General features: G+C 46.8%; 1 protein-coding gene across 1 annotated transcript in view; it reads right to left on the bottom strand.

Annotated features, from left to right (window-relative positions):
• Positions 1-18,135, bottom strand: part of LOC126263357 (NADPH oxidase 5-like) — a 425,625-nt gene extending 407,490 nt beyond the window's left edge. The window contains exons 1-2 of the mRNA XM_049960447.1: positions 18,019-18,135; positions 17,760-17,873 (exon numbers count right to left, since the gene is read on the bottom strand). Of these exons, the coding sequence (XP_049816404.1) occupies positions 17,760-17,873; positions 18,019-18,135 (231 nt within the window). The remainder of the gene's footprint in view (positions 1-17,759; positions 17,874-18,018) is intronic.
• Positions 18,136-25,368: the final 7,233 nt, after the last annotated feature.

Here is a 25,368-nt window from a genome sequence, read left to right as displayed (position 1 = left end):
TGCCGCTGTGGTTAAAGTACACCGCGCATGGCAAAATGACGCTATGCAATACGGCACCGAGGCAATTGTGGTGCACCACGAACTATATGTGACGGGGCGAACAACGGCAGCAGATATGTGTACTCGCGAACAGACGTGCAACTGTTGAGAAACTGACCACCTAGATGAACCAGGGGGCTACCAACAGTTTCTCCTCAATGATCGTTCAGTGAAAGTTGCTGTGTATGGGCTTCCGCAGCATGTGTCTGGTTCATCCATCCATGCTGACTGCTGTTCATTGACGACGAAATGTTTTCGTGGTATTCCCAGTGTATCTCTTCATTCAGAAAGGCACAATGGGTCAACGCAGGTATGCATCTATCGTTGGGGACCGTGCAGTTGGTTTCTCCTCGGAACTACTGCGGGACAATGCAACGTGTCACACACGTCGCAGTTTACGTTCGTATGGATTAGTCTACCGTACTCCCCTGGCCACCAAACTCCCCGGGTTTAGACCGAATCGAGAATTGTGGGGCCACCTCGATCGGGCTGTTCGCGCCATGAATCCTCAACGGAAAAACGTAGCGCAGCTGGCCACCGCACTGGTGTCTGGATGGTTCCACGTCCCTGTCGGTACCTTCCAGAACCTTTTGCACCTCTCGTAGTGGTCCGTGATGCAAAATGTAGTCAACCTTTTGACAGGTGGTTACATTAATATGACTGGACATTCTAATACGCGACGTAAAAAGAATACGATGCCGAATGGGATATGAGATACATTGTACAAAGAGGGAAAATTATTACAGTTCTTCATTGATATGAACAGGACTCTAGACAATGGATAAAAGTACTACGATACAGAAGATCTAAATCTGTCTTGCGTTCGGAAGGTAAGATCAAGACGTACCAAGAAACTATTACAACTCTCGATTTCCTCAAGGGTGCAAGTGGTTCCGAAGAATTTTGGTGAGTGAAGCGACGAATAATCCATAATAATTCATGGCTGTATTTACATAATGTTTTCCATAAGCGAAGGAAGAGAGAACAGCACCTAATAAGGGGGGAGAAACGGCGAGCAATGTGGTCCACCGGTTGAAACGCTGACCTGATCACATCTGACACTTCTTCAGCTCGTGACAAATAGTCAATCTAAATAACGGTGCAGATGACGATTTCAGGAACAGAGTAATATTGGAGATGATGTAGCTCAGAGGCCCGAAGAATTTTATCATCAGAGACGGAGGCTTTAGCGTGAGAAAATCATGCTATTTACCGTTCAATTTTCTCAGAATTCCTCGCAGGTCATGCCAATCCCATACAGGAAACGTTTCCTAGGCATCGTGCATCCGCTGCTCGAGTCGCTGCGGCTCGCATCGCATCGCATCGCATCGTTACGCTACCGTCGCTAGCCAAACGCCATGTCCGGACGCGGAAAGGGAGGCAAAGTCAAGGGCAAGTCAAAGTCCCGCTCAAGCAGGGCTGGGCTCCAGTTCCCGGTCGGCAGAATCCACCGCCTCCTGCGCAAGGGAAACTACGCCGAGCGCGTCGGCGCCGGGGCGCCCGTCTACCTCGCCGCCGTCATGGAGTACTTCGCGGCTGAGGTGCTCGAGCTGGCCGGAAACGCGGCCCGCGACAACAAGAAGACGCGCATCATCCCGCGCCACCTGCAGCTCGCCATCCGCAACGACGAGGAGCTCAACAAGCTCTTGTCGGGCGTCACCATCGCACAGGGTGGTGTCCTGCCCAACATCCAGGCCGTCCTGCTGCCAAAGAAGACCGAGAAGAAGGCCTAAACACAGAGACCGCCTAGCGGGCCCGGCCCCGCCCACCAGCGCTGCGCTGCGCTGCGTGCTCTCTGCACGCACAACGCGCTTTGCCTTGCCGGCTCGGCTCCAAACAACTATTGCCGACAGTAAGAAGCAACTAATATTTATAAAAACTCGAAGGACTTGCTCAGTTCACTATTTGATCGGACTGCCAATAGCGAGCTATCGAACAAGGTATGATGACAACAAACTCGAAAACGTCTACGGAAATATAAAATGGCACCAGTAACTCGGCTACAAAGTCGGGAAAAGTGGTGTTCAAATATCCGTCTGGTCATCCTCATCCGGGATTACCATGACCCCAGTAAATCAGTTGGTGGTAGATCCTTTGATAATGTAACGGCCGATTTCTTCTCTTGTACCCGAACTAGAGCTTCGTCTCTGACATGGCTGCCGACGAACCATGAAATCTTTTCCTTTTTGCTGTAGAAATCTACCAGAACGAGCGAGGCCATAGTACCAGGAGTGGGACTCAACGTGATCATAATGCTGCAGCATTACGGACATGGAGGAACGTATTGCGATTTATGGATCACTCTAGGTATTGAGTATGTATGTTTAGAGTATTATTTTTATTATTAAAGCACAGTAATCAATTACTGTGCCCAAAAAAATCATTTCACTCTCTTTTCTTTTTTTCCTACGTCCTTCATTTTCTCCATTCTAATCTCAATCTGAGAAGCAACTGAGCATTAATTAATCTTGCTGTGTAACACACGTCTAAGAAAATGGTGGTGTTAAGTTTTGAGAGGTGCGTTGGATGTATTGACAAGATGGGGTTGATAGAAGAGGTAGAGAAGATCCAACGGAGAGCAACGCGCTTCGTTACAGGATCATTTAGTTATCGCGGAAGCGTTACGGAGATGATAGATAAACTCCAGTGGAAGACTCTGCAAGAGAGACGCTCAGTAGCTCGGTAAGGGCTTTTGTTGAAGTTTCGAGAACATACCTTCACCGAGGAGTCAAGTAGTACACTCCTGGAAATGGAAAAAAGAACACATTGACACCGGTGTGTCAGACCCACCATACTTGCTCCGGACACTGCGAGAGGGCTGTACAAGCAATGATCACACGCACGGCACAGCGGACACACCAGGAACCGCGGTGTTGGCCGTCGAATGGCGCTAGCTGCGAGGCATTTGTGCACCGCCGCCGTCAGTGTCAGCCAGTTTGCCGTGGCATACGGAGCTCCATCGCAGTCTTTAACACTGGTAGCATGCCGCGACAGCGTGGACGTGAACCGTATGTGCAGTTGACGGACTTTGAGCGAGGGCGTATAGTGGGCATGCGGGAGGCCGGGTGGACGTACCGCCGAATTGCTCAACACGTGGGGCGTGAGGTCTCCACAGTACATCGATGTTGTCGCCAGTGGTCGGCGGAAGGTGCACGTGCCCGTCGACCTGGGACCGGACCGCAGCGACGCACGGATGCACGCCAAGACCGTAGGATCCTACACAGTGCCGTAGGGGACCGCACCGCCACTTCCCGGCAAATTAGGGACACTGTTGCTCCTGGGGTATCGGCGAGGACCATTCGCAACCGTCTCCATGAAGCTGGGCTACGGTCCCGCACACCGTTAGGCCGTCTTCCGCTCACGCCCCAACATCGTGCAGCCCGCCTCCAGTGGTGTCGCGACAGGCGTGAATGGAGGGACGAATGGAGACGTGTCGTCTTCAGCGATGAGAGTCGCTTCTGCCTTGGTGCCAATGATGGTCGTATGCGTGTTTGGCGCCGTGCAGGTGAGCGCCACAATCAGGACTGCATACGACCGAGGCACACAGGGCCAACACCCGGCATCATGGTGTGGGGAGCGATCTCCTACACTGGCCGTACACCACTGGTGATCGTCGAGGGGACACTGAATAGTGCACGGTACATCCAAACCGTCATCGAACCCATCGTTCTACCATTCCTAGACCGGCAAGGGAACTTGCTGTTCCAACAGGACAATGCACGTCCGCATGTATCCCGTGCCACCCAACGCGCTCTAGAAGGTGTAAGTCAACTACCCTGGCCAGCAAGATCTCCGGATCTGTCCCCCATTGAGCATGTTTGGGACTGGATGAAGCGTCGTCTCACGCGGTCTGCACGTCCAGCACGAACGCTGGTCCAACTGAGGCGCCAGGTGGAAATGGCATGGCAAGCCGTTCCACAGGACTACATCCAGCATTTCTACGATCGTCTCCATGGGAGAATAGCAGCCTGCATTGCTGCGAAAGGTGGATATACACTGTACTAGTGCCGACATTGTGCATGCTCTGTTGCCTGTGTCTATGTGCCTGTGGTTCTGTCAGTGTGATCATGTGATGTATCTGACCCCAGGAATGTGTCAATAAAGTTTCCCCTTCCTGGGACAATGAATTCACGGTGTTCTTATTTCAATTTCCAGGAGTGTATATTGCTCCCTCCTACGTATATCTCATGAAGAGACCATGAGGATAAAATCAGTGTGATTAGGGCCCACACAGAGGCGTACCGACAATCTTCCTTTCCACGAACAATACGAGACTGGAATAGAAAGGAGAACCGATAGAGGTACTCAAAGTACCCTCCGCCACACAACATCAGGTGGCTTGCGGAGTATGGATGTAGACGCAGATATCATCTGCTTAAATGTCGTTTTCATTACCAGCAGCTTAATCCCGTAGATTAATCTGGAACAGAGCGAATTTCCGTAATATTATATTTCTGGTTGAGATATAAGATCACAAGAAGTTCCTAGACAAGCAATAGTTTTCTGTGTGTTACTCAGTAAAAGCTAACAGTATCTCGTTATAATCAAGGATGCTAATACTAAGTTGAAGCAACAATGAAAACATAATCCTGGTCTAGTTATAGATTTTTTAAAAAGTAAACAGTGTTTATTTTTAAACGCATTTTGTATTTAAACGTTCCCACTGTAGTTTTCAAAGTAGGTCTTTACTTTGCTTATTGACTAGAATCTTCTTTGAGTTTTAATCTCTCTATCTATGAGTTCGTAAAATATGATTTGGAAAAACACGGTTATATTTTTGTCTTAGCCAAATTTATTTCATTATCGTTTGGTACAATTAGTAGATTTTTTTTCTTTTTGGATTACATTTTGTGTTTTCTATATCTGTTATACATTTCAGTCACATATCTGTAATAAATGCAGCAAATCGTTGTTGTTGTGGAGAACCCACACTGCGCCTTGCGAGATGCCATCTGATTTTCATTTCTGCTCATGTAGCCTGCTGGCTATGAAGACAATGTTTTGGTACAGATAACGAGCTGCAGTCCAGCGTAGAAAATTGTCGGAAAGTACAGAAGGCTGACTTCTGTGACGAGGGTACTGGAAAGGTGGGACAACGCTACGACAGATGTCTAAATCGGGGCGGCGAGTATGTAGAGAAGCGGTTGGAAAAAATGGTTCAAATGGCTCTGAGCACTATGGGACTCAACTGCTGAGGTCATTAGTCCCCTAGAACTTAGAACTAGTTAAACCTAACTAACCTAAGGACATCACAAACATCCATGCCCGAGGCAGGATTCGAACCTGCGACCGTAGCGGTCTTGCGGTTCCAGACTGTAGCGCCTTTAACCGCACGGCCACTTCGGCCGGCTGAAGCGGTTGGAAGGTGTAGTTAGCTGTTGTAAATAAAACAGTACTGATATTCGCTGTGGTTTCCATTTCGCGATCGATCATTCGTTACTTTTCGAATAGTCGTCGTACATCATTAATGTCTGAGGCTTGAAGAGGTCTCTGGAACCACATAGTTTTATGTGATTATAAATTTGTAATTACGGTTCCTAAAAAACAGAAGTAAACTTCATATACGTTTTTAATGTTCTCTGGAGGCAATGACTTATAATATGTTAGCGGAGCGAGTAGCTCCTGATTAACAAGAGGGCGCGCACCTGCAAAGTTCCAATTTTCCCGTCACAAGTGGCTGGGAAGCTAATTATCAACAAAGACTTATACAGCTTAAATAAGCTCCCTCAAATATGGCTGAAGTTCGTATTGCACGTAAGTAATGTGCAACAAGAAATGAAATGAGACGACCAAGTTGAGGCTGCGTTTCATAACTGTATGTAGAGTACCAAATGCAATTTAAATTCATTGGCCTGTGTCTAACCGGCAAAAGATTAGGTAATGTTGGCTCTTACCATGACTCGTATCCGATGCAAGCGACATAGCGCTACTGAATCGTGGGCAGTAGATTTGAATGGTGTTTAATAGGATTCTTCACATGAATATTAGCACAGTAAATTAACTACAGTAAGTTTGACAGATGGACTCTCTGAATTAATTATTCCATCATACGAATGGAATGGATAACGCGAACATTCCAAAACCTAGATCAAGATGTTAGGGCACATGAAACAGTGATATGTCTGCATATGCCATAATACGTACAGTTTGTTGCACTACCTGTTGTGTTACGACAATCATACACTCCTGGAAATTGAAATAAGAACACCGTGAATTCATTGTCCCAGGAAGGGGAAACTTTATTGACACATTCCTGGGGTCAGATACATCACATGATCACACTGACAGAACCACAGGCACATAGACACAGGCAACAGAGCATGCACAATGTCGGCACTAGTACAGTGTATATCCACCTTTCGCAGCAATGCAGGCTGCTATTCTCCCATGGAGACGATCGTAGAGATGCTGGATGTAGTCCTGTGGAACGGCTTGCCATGCCATTTCCACCTGGCTCCTCAGTTGGACCAGCGTTCGTGCTGGACGTGCAGACCGCGTGAAACGACGCTTCATCCAGTCCCAAACATGCTCAATGGGGGACAGATCCGGAGATCTTGATGGCCAGGGTAGTTGACTTACACCTTCTAGAGCACGTTGGGTGGCACGGGATACATGCGGACGTGCATTGTCCTGTTGGAACAGCGAGTTCCCTTGCTGGTCTAGGAATGGTAGAACAATGGGTACGATGACGGTTTGGATGTACCGTGCACTATTCAGTGTCCCCTCGACGATCACCAGTGGTGTACGGCCAGTGTAGGAGATCGCTCCCCACACCATGATGCCGGGTGTTGGCCCTGTGTGCCTCGGTCGTATGCAGTCCTGATTGTGGCGCTCACCTGCACGGCGCCAAACACGCATACGACCATCATTGGCACCAAGGCAGAAGCGACTCTCATCGCTGAAGACGACACGTCTCCATTCGTCCCTCCATTCACGCCTGTCGCGACACCACTGGAGGCGGGCTGCACGATGTTGGGGCGTGAGCGGAAGACGGCCTAACGGTGTGCGGGACCGTAGCCCAGCTTCATGGAGACGGTTGCGAATGGTCCTCGCCGATACCCCAGGAGCAACAGTGTCCCTAATTTGCCGGGAAGTGGCGGTGCGGTCCCCTACGGCACTGTGTAGGATCCTACGGTCTTGGCGTGCATCCGTGCGTCGCTGCGGTCCGGTCCCAGGTCGACGGGCACGTGCACCTTCCGCCGACCACTGGCGACAACATCGATGTACTGTGGAGACCTCACGCCCCACGTGTTGAGCAATTCGGCGGTACGTCCACCCGGCCTCCCGCATGCCCACTATACGCCCTCGCTCAAAGTCCGTCAACTGCACATACGGTTCACGTCCACGCTGTCGCGGCATGCTACCAGTGTTAAAGACTGCGATGGAGCTCCGTATGCCACGGCAAACTGCCTGACATTGACGGCAGCGGTGCACAAATGCTGCGCAGCTAGCGCCATTCGACGGCCAACACTGCGGTTCCTGGTGTGTCCGCTGTGCCGTGCGTGTGATCATTGCTTGTACAGCCCTCTCGCAGTGTCCGGAGCAAGTATGGTGGGTCTGACACACCGGTGTCAATGTGTTCTTTTTTCCATTTCCAGGAGTGTATTTACGTGGAAAGTGACGGGATGTGAGGGTGAGGCGGAGAGTAGGAGAGTAATTTACTAAGATGGTTGCGACATCTGTATTCGACGGCTCAAGGGCGGCATTTGGATACGACGCCTAAAGGACAGCAAAGATTGAGTCTCCAAACCTACCCATTTAACAATCTTCCTGGTGTAACGCAAGTCATTGGATCGTGAAAGAAGAGGTCGTGTATTCGAATCCCACCTCGTGCCGTTACGTAAGCTGCGCGTATATCGATCCCATCTGGTGTTGTTCGGCTGCCGGCTGCAAGTCTTTCTATTTGACGTCACGCCGTCGACTTTCGCGTCACTGTGATGAGGATGAGGGAAATGAGTATGACTACACAAAGATCCAGTGCCCGAGCGAAGAATGTCTTCCACACAACCAGGAATTTTGGAGATAAGCTACCCGCCAACTCTCACCGGATCCTGCAATGGCAAGTGTAAGCTATGAATGTACTCTCGTCATCAATCGAGTCTTTTATTAACGTGTAACAATCACTTTTGCTCAGATGGCGACGATGCAATGTCGTAGGATCGATTCCACAACAGACTGTTGGGGAGCCAGTCGAGTGCATGATCACGAAATCACCTTCCACAAAACCCAGAGACAGTATGCAGTGTACGCACATCTGCCTCTATAGTGTTATCGATGTATTCAATACGATGATGGTCCGGTGTAGAGGAAGCACGGAGGAACTACACAAGAATCCTCATGCCAGTGGAGTATTCTCGAAACCGTTCTGACATAATTCAGGATATATAGGTACAAGGTACAGTAGGTAGATTCTCGTATCTCCTTTGTTATGCCCATCCGGCATGGATCTCCGCCCCCCCCCCCCTACCTTTTATAAATCCCTCCAAATCCTTGAACGCCATGCTCTCCGCCTCGCCTATCGCATCCGTCTCCCCTCCCTTATGCGGATCCTGTACGATCTCATCCCCTTCCCCCACCTCCTCCTTTTCCTTGAAAGGATACAGATCCTGTACATCTCCCGTAAACTCGATCCTCCTCACCCGCTCGACTCCCCGATCCTCTCCCACCCCCGCCTGCTGCCGCGCCTGTATTCCCACGTCCCACCCGGTCTCCATCTCTCCACCCTCCTTACCCTCTCCCAGGGTGGCTTCCGCCAGCTCCTCCTCCCTGATGATGTCCTCCTCCCCTCCATCTACCCCTCCTACCAACTTTGATCCTCCCTCCCTCTTCCTGTATCTGTTCCTTTGGGCACCCTCCATCCCTCCTCCCCTTCCCCCACTCCTCCCCCGGGCCTCCCCTCCCCTGTCCTTCTACTCCTCCTCCCATCTCCTCAGCCATTGGCATCTCTGTTCTCCCCTCTCCACCCTCTCCACCCGCCCTCACCCTTCTTCCCCTCTTGGCAGGTCCCCGGACTCGCACACGCTACGTGGACTTTCGCGCGCCGGAGATCATCGGCATCTGTGTCTCGTGTGTGTGACGTCGTTTTGTGTTTTTAGTGTCCGCCGTCACGCTTCTACGTTCACTTGTGCCATCGGATTCATCAGTGTTATGTACGCCGTGTCAACGTGTTTTCAGTGTCTTTCTCGTCGAGTGTGAACGGCTCCGTGTTTTTTTGTGTGTCTGTGACCACTATTTTTTGCCCGTCACTATGTTCATTTTAATTCTCCATTATTGTACTGTTATTGTCCACTCTATGGCTGAAGAGCGGCGTCGCATGCCGCTGCCAGCCTACCTGATTGTTCAGGTGTTAAAATAACAATAAAGTAAAAAAAAAAAAATTCTCGTATCGTTACGTTAGCCAGTGAGAAACGGTGGCAGTGTAAACATACACCCCCCCCCCCCACACACACACACGAGAATACTTCAATCACATTGAAATGTGCCTGCATGATAAAAAGTAGCGGTAGTTTTTGTGATATTTGCCGCAGCGAGTCTGGTACCTAAACGCATGGCTGGATTAGATCTCTTTGTCATAGGAGTTTATGTTCCTAGTAGATGACGTCACTTGCGTCTTGCTGGACAAGGTCATTACATTCTACTGTTGGCGATTTCAGTGACTAGAGATGAGTAGAGAATGATTTTCAGGACGCCTTCTTTCCATGTCTGTATGTGCTCAGAGAGGTAACGTGCACCAGATCTTTTGTATTTGCTGCGATTGATAACATTAGCGTGACATACTTAGGGCTGATAATTTATGTGAAGACTACATTCATGAATAGCAAAAATTTGTCTGGGAAAATATCTACATGCTCAGGAAATTGTATCCGAATTTAAATGGATTTTGTGTACGGATTTGTTTAACTGACAGTGCGTAGCATCGCAGCGCACAGACGACGTGATTTATTTCAGGTGCACTTGTAGCTACGTGATTTATTTCAGGTGCTGTTGCAGAGCATAGTACATCTTCGTTGGTCAGGCAAGGTTTAAGTTTGGGGCCATGACGAATCATTCTTTGGTATGTTTGGGGAGCAGACAACATTGATCAGTTTCTGTGAATTTGAAAGCAATATCAGTAACTGCACGCGATTGTTGCATACGACAGTTTACAAAGTCTTGATTATTAAAGGGCAAGTTGGTGAGTAATGTGTTTCACTGGTCATTACATCTCATGATAAAATTCTTAATTATTAAACCCATTGCGGAGATTGCAGATTGCGTTTTTCAGTTCCACATGATAAGTAGAGAGGTAGTAAGTCATGCTATCCTAGTTTCAGTATATGAATTTCATATGTTACAGCAAATGAACAGCAAACGTTAATAAGGTTTCGCACGAACGAGTTACAGCTACTAAGTTTCCATTCACAGTTGCTGTCACATTTCACACTACATTCAGAGCACTACGTTTAGAAAATTCAGTATCATTCCAGAACATTACACAGAAAATTAGTATCTAGAAATTATATGCACCTAAAGGTAACACATTTTGGAGATTAAGCACAAACATAGTTACACAAAAACGTTACAACCTGCATGCTTGTTGGTGAGCTATCATTTTCTATATACTCGGTGAGGGGGGGGGAGGGGGGTGTGTCCCCCCCTTTCTCTCTCTTTCACACATGCGCACACGAACACGCACACACACGAACAAACACACACGAACACACACACACGAACACACACACACACGAACACACACACACACACACACACACACACACACACACACACACACACACGGAGATATCGTAAATCTTACCCATTTGTGCTCGATTGTCTCCCTGATGCCCAGTGCGCTCTCTGACCACAGCACAAACACTTTCCGCATGGAACTCGTCTCTCCAGTGAAACAGCTAGCTCTAGTTCAACTACTCATAAGTTCATTAATTTTGTTAGCTAAGTACGTTTCGAAATATAGCTGAATGCCGTCCTCACATCACCCAGACGACACCCCCTGCCCCCCTTTCCCAATTACTGTTTCACTGTATTAGACAGTCTTGTGCATTTAGATGTCTGTGTTGTTTGAAACTGGAGATTCGATATGTTTGATTACAAAGCTGATACAAACGATTTGAGTGTCATTAAATTTACCAAATGTTTGTGTCTAGCGTAGAGGACCATTGCTGAACTAGCACACCCTGATGTACTCATGTCTCACACGAACGAGGATATCGACGCTAAGTGGAAAACATAACAGATAACATTATTGATGTTCTGTGTTGTTTCCTTACTGTTACTATGCAAAGAATATTCACACATCGCATTGTGCTCTGAACGTGTTATACTCGTGACAAAAGATATGTTAATTTCAATCGTCCAAAATATTTGCAAAAGTCCAGACATTTAATGTTTTGGTGCAGGCCTACACGCAGTCACCCTTTGATCGTAGCGAGTTCTTCAGTGACAGACCCGCATTACTCGTAACGGAAAATATTTCGTGTGCCTCGAAGAACTGGTGAAAGTCAAGTGACGCTACGTTGGCAATTTGCGTGCTCCAAACCTACCCTGGTTGTCCAATGGGGGAAAGGAAACCTGCAGTTTAACGTGCCAACAGAACCACATGTCGTTTCTAGCCATTCCCCACATCACTGAGAGGGGAAGGCTATGTTAAAACGCGGACTGAAAAATTTGTGGTCCGACCGGAAATCGATCCTGCGACCTCTCGGTTTCCAGGCACGCATTGTACCTATAGACCACCTTTTCTTCCTTCTTTTCTCTACCTGTTTCTTCGTCGACTTTATTCATAGAAGAGATCGCTTTTCTGCGGGCATCGCGTGACGTCTTCTCAACCTCTGTCGATGATTTTTTTTATTTCAGACGGTCGTGTGGCCCTGACCGAACGCGATGATCTACCGCTCCGGCTCTCCGCCAGTCTGTAATGCGTTATTATAAATTACTTATTGTCAGGTCCTGTTACGTTTGACGATCTTGCGTATGTACAAGTAATTGAACTGCGAATGATTTGATACGGTCTTAATTACACTTTAGTAGTCCTCCGGAGGTTGGTATTCAAAGATCATCGTCATTTATGATTACCATGGTTCCCTTTGGTTCAGAATAATCCCAGCATATGTGAATGCACGATCTCGCGGTGGTATCACTGAATAAAATCTTCTCGAGCTTCCAGCCGTGTTAAGCTTTCTTTCGGGTGCTCCTCAGCTATCGTCTAGCGGTAACTGCCGTATTGTTGTTAATCTCGTTCTTAAATAGGCATGAAACTGGCTGTGACTTCACTGGTACTTATTTCATTGCCGTGTATGGCCATGTATTGATCCTTCGTCTGCGGAATCGCTTAACCTCGTGATGGCTGTGTTGGGCTCTGTATTCAGCTCCACAGCGCTGTCATCGTTGATGGTGTTATCACATACTTTGATCTGTGTACCTTCTTTTATTACATTATCTCATAAACTGTTAGCCTTAATGATGAGAGGCGTAACTGTGTGTACACGTCCGAAACATACTCAGCTACAGCCGATTTCTCTGGATAGCCTAACCACAGAAACATGTTCAGTCCAGCGTTGTTCTGTCGTGCGCACAGCCGACGTCATAATGTCCACACTCACTCGGTATTTTAAAAATGCCGTTAGTTGTGAGACCATATTCTCCTTCACAGGCCTAGGAATTGACGTTTTATAGCTGCAGGGCTGTAGAGGGTCGTAATGTTATGTCTCTTCAGGAGCATAGTAACACTGCCTGTCACTTCACCACGGAACGGAAAGGACGCAAGTTCTTTCCTTTTCGGTGGTGTTCTGCCTGCAGATACCTTCGCAAATTACTTGCGATATTTATTTGTCGTTACAGTCATTCTCACTAAAGACTTTTCATAGGTAGTTTAGCTCTTGTATCAAATTTTTGACATCAGAGGCGGCTTTAGGTCAATGAGTTTTTGGGGCGGAAGGTGAGGCATTCGCAAATATATGTAATTCGACTCACAGACTAACAAAAGTAGTACTTCAGTGTTGTTTTCCTGATTCTGTACTCATCTGCAGCAGTGAAGTTCAAGTTTTAATTAAGTACTGATTGATTAATATTTAACTTGTTCATTCACCAGTGAACGCTGGGGAGACCACTACATAATTACTTCGTTGCGTGGAACTGCGACGTTTAAAAATTCTATCGTTTCACAGTTAGCTTCTCTACGTGAAGCTAACTGCATATAACATTAACTATGCCTAGATCTGTAACGATACACAAAGAATATAACTTCTTAGCATACGTGGGCTTTATGCACAGGCAACTATATCTTTAGATATACAATGTCAACTGCACAAAATTCATGTCTTTAGGCAAGAAATTTCTGGGAATTTCATAAATGACTTACATAACGGCATTTACCACGACTTATAATGAAGAATTTGACAGCAATATTATTAAAACCTTTTTGCTAACATTATTACCACCGCACTGGTTACTTGATAGTTACGATCTAAAAATTCGTGGGAAAGGCAGTATTAATAGGATGTTAACCAAATACCGTAAAATAAGCTGATATACAACTAACAGATAGGCTGTGCTGCAGTGGGAGCCAACTTTGTGGCCTTTGTAAGGAACCAATCAAAGACCAACCGCCGAAGATCTTGAGAATTTCTATCCTGATTGTCGAAAAGAAAATGTTCCTTCAGTTCTTGTTCCTCCCAGTCATTGTGGGTAAAGTTTTACTACAATTTATTTAATAACATTCGGTAGTATCTCTAAAAATCATATTCTTAAAGTGACTAGCACAAGAAAACGTATATCCACTTCTGAAGGGCAGAGGGGTCTATACCATCTTTCTCACCAGAACGAAAGGGGTCATGAGTGTGCCGAAATTTTTTGCAAGTGTAAAATAATGAAGTATGTGTTTTAATTTTGTATATACTGAAGGAAAGTGAGAAAGAAAACTTCACGCAACAGTGGCTCACACTATGACATTTGTTGACATAAAATGCTCAAAAATTTTGGATAACCTCTTTACTTGCATAGTTTCTTTTTCTCATCACCAGCCTCTTCGTCAATTCTCTTTTGATCACGAAATAGCTATGTACAGGAACCTGAGTAATGGAGATAAAAATAAATCTGCGTTCTGAGCTCTGTTCAGTAGGGCGCGGGGTGATTACAATCGTGAACGGAATAACGTGGCTCTTCCACGCGATTTGTCTGCGAATATGGCTCTAGATATCATTTCAATCTTAAAGCGAGCGCGCAGTCTCGCTTTATGGCAAGAATGGTCGTCAGCACGGGAAGCTTCTCGTCAACATCTACGTCTACATCTACATGGTTACTCTGCAATTCACAGTTAAGTGCCTGGCAGAGGGTTCATCGAACCATTTTCATACTACTTCTCTACCATTCTACTCTCTAATGGCGCGTAGGAAAAAGGAACACCTAAATCTTTCCATTCGAGCTCTGATTTATTTTATTATGATGATCGTTTCTCCCTACGTGGGTGGGTGTCAACAAAATATTTTCGCATTCGCGAGAGAAAGTTGGCGATTGAATTTTCCTAAATAGATCCAGCCGCAAAGAAAACCGCCTTTGTTTCAGTGACTGCCATCCCAACTCGCGTATCATATTAGTGACTCTCTCACCCCTATAACACGATAACACGAAACGAGCTGCCCTTCTTTGTACTTTTTCGATATCCTCCGTCAATCCTACCTGGCAAGTAATATTCCAGCAGAGGACGGACAAGTGCAATGTAGGCTGCCTCTTTAGTGGATTTGTCGCATCTTATAAGTGTTCTGTCAACAAAGCGCAGTCTTTGTTTCGCCTTCTCCACAATATCATTTATGTGGTCTTTCCAATTTAAGTTGCTCGTAATTGTAATTCCTAGGTATTTAGTCTAATTGACAGACCTTAGATTTGTGCGATTTATCGTATACCCAATTTGGAGTACAGCTCTGCGACATCATTCTAACATTCGGCCGCTATTGTGAATCACGGAACTCTGTATCGCAGCTTCGGGGTAGTCGCGCACTGTCAACAACAGCAGCCGATGACCGCTACTTGTCCGCAGCTCGTGGTCGTGTGGTAGCGTTCTCGCTTCCCACGCCCGGGTTCCCGGGTTCGATTCCCGGCGTGGTCAGGGATTTTCTCTGCCTCGTGATGACTGGGTGTTGTGTGTTGTCCTTAGGTTAGTTAGGTTTAAGTAGTTCTAAGTTGTAGGGGACTGATGACCATAGATGTTAAGTCCCATAGTGCTCAGAGCCATTGGAACCATTTTTGACCGCTACTTACTAAGCGTGGGTGATAGGTCCCTGGAACAGAACTGCGCGATGACAGGATTGGAGTCTTAATCAAAGGTGAAAAGTTCTCTTCGCTTACCAGAGTCGTACTTGTCCATTCCCCTACAACCGTTGTAGTGCAGGGTAGCGGCGGGCCCGTGCCAGGCATGTTTTCCTGATGTTGTTAAGATTCTAGGAATATATGCTCATGGTGCATATGGACGTGCTGCAACACGTCTCTCCAACGCATACCACACGTAGCAGAAGGGATTTATGTCGGGGAGACGGGCAAACCAGCCTATTCGCCGAGTATGAGAAGATTATATTTGCGAATGCCTCACCTTCCACCCCAAAAGTTGAGGAGCTTGGTTCATTGAGCGAAAGCCGCCTCTGATGTCGAAAATTTTATACAAGAACTGAACTACCTATGGCCACGCTGGATTAGCCGAGCGGTCTGAGGCACTACAGTCATGGATTGTGCGGCTGGTCCCGGCGGAGGTTCGAGTCCTCCCTCGGGCATGGATGTGTGTGTTTGTCCTTACGATAATTTAGGTTAAGTAGTGTGTAAGCTTAGGGACTGATGACCTTAACAGTAAAGTCCCATAAGATTTCACACATATTTGAACATTTTTTTTGAACTACCTATGAAAAGTCTTCAGTGAGAATGACTGTAACCACAAATAAGGCACATTTTATTTTCGACAATCAGGATACAAAGTCTCAAGTTCTTCGATGGTTGGTCTTTGATTGGTTCGTTACAAAGTTCACAAAGTTGGTTCCCACTGCAGCACAGTCTATCTGTTAGTTGTATATCAGCTTATTTTACGGCATGTAGTTGACATCGTATGATTTCTGCCTTTCCCACGAATTTTTAAGATGGTAACTATCAAGTAACCAGTACGGTAGTAACATTGCTAGCATAAAGGTTTTAATAATATAGCTGTCACATTCTTAATTATGAGTGGTGGTAAATGCTGTTATAAGACATTTGCGAAATTCCCAGAAATTTCTTACCTAAAGACATGAATTTGGTCCAGTTAACATTGTATAGCTAAAGACATCGATGCCTGTGCATAAAGCGCACGTATGCTATGAAGTTATAATCCAAGAGCTGCTCCATCTGCGCTGTTCGATGCGGTCGCGCAGGCTTGTGTCCCTACGAGTATCTGCAACCCGCAATCCCCGTGCGTAGAAAGTGACCAGAAGCTAGCCACCGGGCAGACTGTACAGTATATTTATCAACACTGAGACAGTCAATAGAGGCTATGTTATGATTACTGAAATTACCTGCCAGAGATTGTACTGTGTCTGCATCCCTTTTGTGTTTTAACGAATTCTCTACTATTTTTTCTTTCGTGGTATTGGTAGTTCAAATGGCTCTGAGCACTATGGGACTTAACTTCTGAGGTCATCAGTCCTCTAGAACTTAGAACTACTTAAACCTAAGTAACTTAAGGACATCACACACATCCATGCCCGAGGCAGGATTCGAACCTGCGACCGTAACGGTCGTGCGGTTCCAGACTGAAACACCTAGAACCGCTCGGTCACTCCGGCCGGCGGTATTGGTAGGTTTTCGACACAAGTGCAACGTACCTGACATCTGATTACACACTATTTTGCCCTAAATAAGACGACGCCACGAATGGAAGCTGCACATTTTCTTAGGAAACATTTGTCTCCCGGCGTCCTTGCTGTAGGATACTGTTGTGTACATAGTTCCGCGTAGTCAGCGCCTACACAACTTTCCCAATAGAGCGCGCCCCGTTAAGCACAACAGCGCAGGCGCAGCGCTCGTCCGTCTCCGCACTACGAGATGGCGCTGTCTTAGAGACAGACCAAAATCTGCTTCCGCCGATCCGCGTATTAATATGTCACGCAGCCAGTGAGATTGCTGCTAACGTCGAACCTTTTCTCCTCGCGGATCACACTCGCGCAGTGATACCTGAACGCTCGAGGTATTTTAACGAGTGTACAGACCTCCGATTAGACAGTCTGCATTAGTCTATAGTCAAGTTTCAGTCTGCGCCTAATAAGATTATCATATTCCTGTACATAGCCATGAAGAGAAATGTATAGACACTTTGTCAAGTATCAGAGATATGTGAGAACACGATTAACGTACCAAGACCAAAGGAACTTCAGATTGTCAGTTATAAACAGCATCCAGAATCAAGTTAAGTAACGTCTACGCTTTTTATTATTTTAATAAATGTGTGTGAAAAGTAATCAAGTTATGTTGAAGTTGGTCACCGTCAATCTGCTACTCTAAGCGTGCAAGTGGCATTTCTATCGTCTGACCTAACGGCAGAAGATAAACACGCCACGATAAGACCACGAGACATATTGCTGACACTCGCCTACTTCGTTAGAGCGACATGTCAAATAATCTGATGGTGTGTGTATCGAAGGTCTTGCAGTACGCACACCACAGACACACAATGACACAATTAACGTAGTCACTCATCTAGATGTACGTACCCACCGGAAGCATGCGAGCGACAATACAACGAGACGTCCTCTCACTGGAGCACTGTGAGAGGGAAGCAGAACACTCCCGCGTCCGTGATCGACGGAGGCGACGCGTAGACTGCGCTACTGGAGAGAGGTACGCAGCGACTCGACTAAAAAAAGCTGCCGGCGTTGCTAACCCGGTCGGCTGGAGGACAACGAGGGGTCATGAATTACAAAGTTCCGCGGCCTCCGCCCAGGCAACAGGTGGCCGACGATACTCTCAGACTGGGCCGGAGGCGGAAATCGAAGGCTGGGCGACGACGGAGAGTTGCCGCGCAGCGCCGGCGCCGAGATTTGTGGTAATTGCCAGGGCGCGGTAGAGCACGGCGCACGCTCGCCGCATCACGCGCCCCTGATTACAGTAATTGTCCCGTCGCGCGTGTGTCAGGGACGTCCTAGATACCGCCGTCAGCGCTGCTGCCGAGGACCGCCGCCCCGGAACGAAAACACGACGCGGAGGCGCTGCTCGCTATGACGACATTAATTACTCCTCCGGCTAATCGAGTCACGACCTGTCAGGGGCTTCGGGCACTCTCATAATTAAAACGTCTGCCGGCTCCGGGAAACGCCTCTTATTCCACACGCGATGCGTGTTATTCTCCCACGCGCTGTGGAGGAAACTCAAGGTGTACGAGATGCGGAGGCCGATCACCTAGAACGATCACAGAAGATGCAGGTCAGAAATTTGATATGAAATTAAAATTACAGCACAAGAAAAATATATCAATTACGAAAGCTTAGTGTGCGTTTACAGTAAACTGTACTACTGGCCATTAAAATTGCTACACCACGAAGATGACGTGCTTCAGACGCGAAATTAAACCGACAGCAAGAAGATGCTGTGATATGCAAATGATTAGCTTTTCAGGGAATTCACACAAGGTTGGCGCCGGTGGCTACACCTACAACGTGCTGACATCAGGAAAGTTTCCAACCGATTTCTCATACACAAACAGCAGTTGCCTGTTGAAACGTTGTGATGCCTCGTGTAAGGGGGAGAAATGCGTGCCATCACGTTTCCGACTTTGATAAAGGTCGGATTGTAGCCTATCGCGATTGCGGTTTATCGTATCACGACATTGCTGCTCGCGTTGGTCGAGATCCAATGACTGTTAGCAGAATATGGAATCGGTGGGTTCAGGAGGGTAATACGGAACGCCGTGCTGGATCCCAACGGCCTCCTATCACTAGTAGTCGACATGATAGCCATCTTATCCGCATGGCTGTAACGGATCGTGCAGCCACGTCTCGATCCCTGAGTCAACAGATGGGGACGTTTGCAAGACAACAACCATCTGCACGAACAGTTCGACGACGTTTGCAGCAGCATGGACTATCAGCTCGGAGACCATGGCTGTGGTTACCCCTGACGCTGCATCACAGACAGGAGCGCCTGCGATGGTGTACTCAACGACGAACCTGGGAGCACGAATGGCAAACCGTCATTTTTTCGGATGAATCCAGGTTCTGTTTACAGCACCATGATGGTCACATCCTTGTTTGGGGACATCGCGGTGAACGCACATTGGAAGCGTGTATTCGTCATCGCCATACTGGCGTATCACCCGGCATGATGGTATGGGGTGCCATTGGTTACACGTCTCGGTCACCTCTTGTTCGTATTGACGGTACTTCGAACGGTGGACGTTACATTTCAAATGTGTTACGACCCGTGGCTCTACCCTTCATTCGATCCTTGCGAAACCCTACATTTCAGCAGGATAATGCACGACCGCATGTTGCAGGTCCTGTACGGGCCTTTCTGGAGAGAGAAAATGTTCGAGTGCTGCCCTGGCCAGCACATTCTCCAGATCTCTCACCAACTGAAAATGTCTGGTCAATGGTGGCCGAGCAATTGGCTCGTCACAATACGCCAGTCACTTCTCCTGATGATCTATGGTGCCGTGTTGAGGCTGCATGGGCAGCTTTACCTGTACACGCCATCCAAGCTCTGTTTGACTCAATGCCCAGGCGTATCAAGGCTGTTATTACGGCCAGAGGTGGTTGTTGTGGGTACTGGTTTCTCAGGATCTATGCACCCAAATTGCGTGAAAATGTAATCACATGTCAGTTCTAGTATAATATATTTGTCCAATGAATACCCGTTTATCATATGCATTTCTTCTTGGTGTAGCAATTTTAATGGCCAGTAGTGTAAAAAGGATAAATGATTAAATTTTGTAGTTTGAGCGTCCGCAGAGAATTATACAGGACAGAGAAAGATTCTAAAATTGTCGTTTTTAATACACCGGTAACTGGTACTGGTACGCGTTCAGCCTTGAGAACTAAATATGGTAGGAAATACACAAAACTTACTGCATCTAAACCACTTAGTAATTTTAAGTTAAATTACTATGATCTTGAAACGATGTGTATGCTTAAATGAGATGCACAAAGAAGACATTTTTATGTTATTAATATGAATATGGATGCCGCGTTCTTGATTCAAAAATCTGAAATTTTATACTTGTTTGATTAAATCCAGGATATCCAACGAGTTATGAAATATGGCGAGACAATATTCACCAAAAAAATGAATACTGTTAATTAAAACGGTTGGATAAATAGTAACTCGGCGCCAGTATGCGACAAAGCGAATGTGAGAAAGCTTTAAATTTGCTGGTAGAATGGAATTTCAGTGCGCTGGCACTAAACAAAGCCAGTATTTTTCTCTTATTATTCTGTAGCCATGCCAACGGGACTGCAGAATTTGTAGCTCTAAGATTGCATGAGGCCCATTGTTACTTCTCGTAGAGACTGAAAAAGTCCCAATTCCTAGCGAGGACATCTTTCCGATTTTGAATATTCACACTTTTTTTCTCTTCAAGGACAGAAAATTGTGGTTTCTTTCTTCGGTTGACGTATTTGCCTCCATACATCAAGTACAGATGTACGACTCTACAGGACAGTATTCTTTAAAGTTCACCACAATAAATCTTCCGTGACAAACTGAATGTATGGTCAACAAACCGTAAGGGAGCTTCTTCGTCCACAGCTAAACGTTGTACACCAAACGCAGAGGACGTGGATGGGAATCTGCGACATATGACGGGCACCTACACTGCAGCGAAATTTATGTTGTGCTAAGGATTATCGTCGGAATCTGTGAACCAGGGTGTTCGATCGTCCCCGAAAAATCTCGATGTGGACTATAAGAAGAAGTGGCAGAAAAAAGATGGAGGACACTTTTTCAGCACAATTCTGGAAAGTTCACATCATTCTTGACTGCGGAAAGCGCCGAAGCCTATACCGCATCAAGCAATCGGCATAATTTCCGATGAACAGTGTGACAGTCAAGAAGTCCAAGACGTAAGTTCGCTGGCAATCATTGATAGAAATGGAGGAGATTTGCCTAATGATTTAAAAGGCTGTACTCAGGTTTCACGAAAGGGTAGATGTCCCTTGCCGCTTCCTGCTGGCAACCCCCTCCCTCCCTCCTCACCCAATTATGAACGCATGTAGATCGGAGGAAAATTAAGTGCGGAATTCAGTACTTAGAGCTGTCACGTCTGGCAGCAACAGTGTATCTAATACGGGTGGATATCGAGTCGTACTGAGCTTGGATGACAGGCACGGGTACGTCGCTCAGTAATGCTTCAGATGTCTGCCAAAGTCCAACAAACATAATGGTCTCTCGGTAACCCCTACCAATGCTTTATCAATGACTGAGAGATATGGAGGCCGTGCTGATCAGGGAAACAGTCGATCACGTTCTGTGTCTATGAGTAATTGGGATGGATGGACTAGAAAGGAAATGACATGGGAAAGAGATGGGAAGGAAGGAATAATTTCCAGCCGCACAGGGCATTGCGCCAAAGCAACGGCGAGAGTTGTAGAGTTGTGCTCCTCCGGGACTCGAACCCAGATGCTCTGCTTCTCTGGAGCGGTTCACTTAATCGCCTCGGCCGTCCGGACACGCTTTCTTCAGACCAAAATTTCCAACTTCCCGCTCGCCGCACCGTCACGAATCCTGCCCATTAATCCCACACTCGCAGATTTCTCATTCCCATAGGTATTCAGACGTTGGTTGTGCATCCGCACTGAAACTTTTCATCGGATAGCCGTCGACCCCATAGAATTAATTATGTGAGTGGTGTCTGTTCAGTCACACGAGTCCTACAGAAAAGACACCACTCATATATATACCATTCCGTATCGAGATAGCTCTGGAACGCCGAGGAAAGTGCGGTTTCAAGTTATGGTATCAGTGAAAAATTTAAACAACTAACGAGACGTCTTTGACAGTCACCGATATTTCCACTGCTGGACACATTTACACACACACACACACACACACACACACACACAGAGGCAAAACACTAGCTCCACCACACAACTAAATGGTTCAAATGGCTCTGAGCACTATGGGACTTAACATCTATGGTCATCAGTGCCCTAGAACTTAGAACTACTTAAACCTAACTAACCTAAGGACAGCACACAACCCCAGCCATCACAAGGCAGAGAAAATCCCTGACCCCGCCGGGAATCGAACCCGGGCGTGGGAAGCGAGAACGCTACCGCACGACCACGAGATGCGGGCACACAACTAAAGATGACCAGCGTATACGGTACCGAATAATGTAATATTGTCATTTTTCATCAGAATAATGCAGTTATCCATCTAGCTACTTTGCTAAAGAAAAACCTGAGGGGTCTGAGGTATCAGTTTTGTAATTCAAATATATTACACCTGTCTCCAAATCTAAAGAAATTTGTGGCTGAAAAATGTGCAATCAGTGAAGATGTTACAGTATGCTGAAGTTCTGCATATCTTCCAGAGTCACACTTCAGTGGCAGAACTACTCTCTGGAGGACGCAAGAAGGTGCATTGACTGACAAGCAAACTATGTTGAAAAATAGGTGCATTTTCCTAAAAATCACATTTCTGCCTGTGCAGTCCTAGTCGTACTACTGGAGAAAAAACCTACACACGCTCAGTTCTGTCTTGGAAGGACCGTGGACACAAACCCAGAGAAATACATATAATTATATACATTTATTCAACAATAAATTACCAGCAGATAACAGTCTCAATAGTTTACGAAATTTTCAAATGACAGCGACGATGGCACGTAACAAACAGGATAGGCTCCAAGCAAATAGTCCCTACGGTCTTGCTGAAGGCTGCCTTCAAAGTATACATACACAAATTTCGGGTATAAGCAAAATCTAAAACATACATGTATCAAAATAACTGCAAATCGTACACTATCAGATAAGCATTCAACATAATGGAATGGAAATCTGCTTGACGTTTATGCTTCCAATCGTGGGTTGGAAATCAAGTTAAATTAGGTGAGCTAAAGAAACAGTAACAACACTTAATGTTAACTAAAGAGATTATATCCAGGAGCGCCAAAGGAAAATTTTTAATAGACGGTTTTAACTATTGCAATTTATGTAATCTCAATTTCGCCTCAGTACAATCAGCTGACAAGGCATTACAAGCTATCTGTAATCTTTTGTAACTTGCTTCAAGCTCCATAACCATTTAAATTCAAAATTAACCACAGAAAGTTTAACGGCACTAAAATAAGTGGGCCAGTACAATAAGAACGTTTAAAGGGTTTTGTCTCAACAAAAACGTAATGAATTTTAAACAGTTTAACCCTTATTTTTGAAACAAAAAATTCTTGCCAACACGAAAAGCCTTACGGCCAGTCAAATACAGGAACCTCAAAGCCCAGACACACACACTCGAACTTTCAGAGCGCAAATGAGCCTCCTCTCCTAATTTCAATGAAAAACCAATTCCATGCTAACGTAACGCTCGCCATACACTGAAGTGTTGCTTAGTTCTCCATCAGCAAAACACCTCGGGAACAATCCACAGCAGGTGACTAATGTGGGGAGTTGATGATAACTCCGTCTGTTGTTTCTGATCGTTCAGCACTTCCATTAATAGGCCGTATCTGGCAACTGTGCACTATGGCTACATCGGTTACTCCGTGGAAGGTGCACTACGTCGTCAAGGAACGACTACGCGCATCCAACTGCCAGAGCGCCACCGCACAGCTGTTTAAAATGTGTGTGAAATCTTATGGGACTTAACTGCTAAGGTCATCAGTCCGTAAGCTTACACACTACTTAACCTAAATTATCCTAAGGACAAACACACACACCCATGCCCGAGGGAGGACTCGAACCTCCGCTGGGAGCAGCAGCACAGTCCAGGACTACAGCGCCTGAGACCGCTCGGCTAATCCCTCGCGGCCACCGCACATCTCCCGCAAGGTATTGCCTCAACTCAGAACGACAGACCCAGCGATGTAGACGCTACTCGTCCGGCGTCGTACAGAGCATTGCTCGCAGACAGGGGCTAGAGACAGCCGGGCAGTGCGTGATCCCTAATTTCGCAGAGTTGCAACTATATCGCATCTCAGCGAGGCGAAAGGGTAACCCTCCTCTAGCTCGGTGTGAGATCTTTGACAGTCGATCACGGACCGGCTCCCTACCAAACCGAGAGATTTTCTCCTTTTATTGATGCTCCCGATTCTCATAGTTTCCTAAAAGAAGTTTCTTCCCTCGTGTTCGTCCGGAATCACACTTGGTGTCGCACGGGAGCCGCAACTCAATGGCAACGGCTGGTCGCGCCGCTCCTCTGCCTGCTCCACTCCCACTCGCCCGTAGTTGCGAGCGCGGGGCCATAAAGTAGACGGGTTATACTTAGAGCCGGCATTATGGCCGCCCGACAGGCGCGGGTTCAGACCCCGGCGCGACCCCGGCACTGGAGGGCGCCATCCCGCTGCTGTAAAGAGCCGCTGCCGGTACTGCCGCCTGCAGTTAAGACAGAGCGCATTTTACAGCCTGCTGTAGCGCTACTAAACCATCTGTGAACGTCGTACATATGAAGCAATGAGCCGCGAACTCGCTCACAATCGAGTTCTATCGTCGCCGACTGGGCGGTACATGTTTTTATTCGTCGTCGAGGAGTTCTTTTGTCAGGCTTGCTGGCGGTTCTTACACATAATGGAAACATGGTTACTCCAGCACTAGGGAATCTGGTTTCCGTCTTACATTTGTGGTCTGTAGAAGTCTTTGTTCGTAAGGAGTAAGATTTTTACTTTACTTTACTTTATTAACATAAACCAAATGCCCAAACTTCTTACGATGTAACATTGTTTAATGCCCAGACGGTAGAAATCTACTGCACGGTCACGGAGCCATTCGAGAACAACTGTGTGAACGAGCTCATCGCCCGCATCCCGTGGTCGTGCGGTAGCGTTATCGCTTTCCACGCCCGGCTAGATCACTCCAGGCAAATGCCGGGATGGTTCCTTTGAAAGGGCACGGCCGACTTCCTTCCCCATCCTTCCCTAATCCGAGCTTGTGCTCCGTCTCTAATGACCTCGTTGTCGACGGGACGTTAAACACCAATATCCTCCTCCTCCTCCTCCTCCACGCCCGGGTTCCCGGGTTAGATTCCCGGCGGGGTCAGGGATTTTCCCTGCCTCGTGATGGCTGGGTGTTGTGTGCTGTCCTTAGGTTAGTTAGGTTTAAGTAGTTCTAAGTTCTAGGGGACTGATGACCATAGATGTTAAGTCCCATAGTGCTCATAGCCATTTGAACCATT

This window comes from Schistocerca nitens, chromosome 6 (genome assembly GCF_023898315.1).
Source record: "Schistocerca nitens isolate TAMUIC-IGC-003100 chromosome 6, iqSchNite1.1, whole genome shotgun sequence".
NCBI classification, from domain to species: Eukaryota; Metazoa; Arthropoda; class Insecta; order Orthoptera; family Acrididae; genus Schistocerca; species Schistocerca nitens.
Note: the sequence above shows the minus strand (reverse complement) of the source record. Positions and strands in the feature narration are given on the sequence as shown.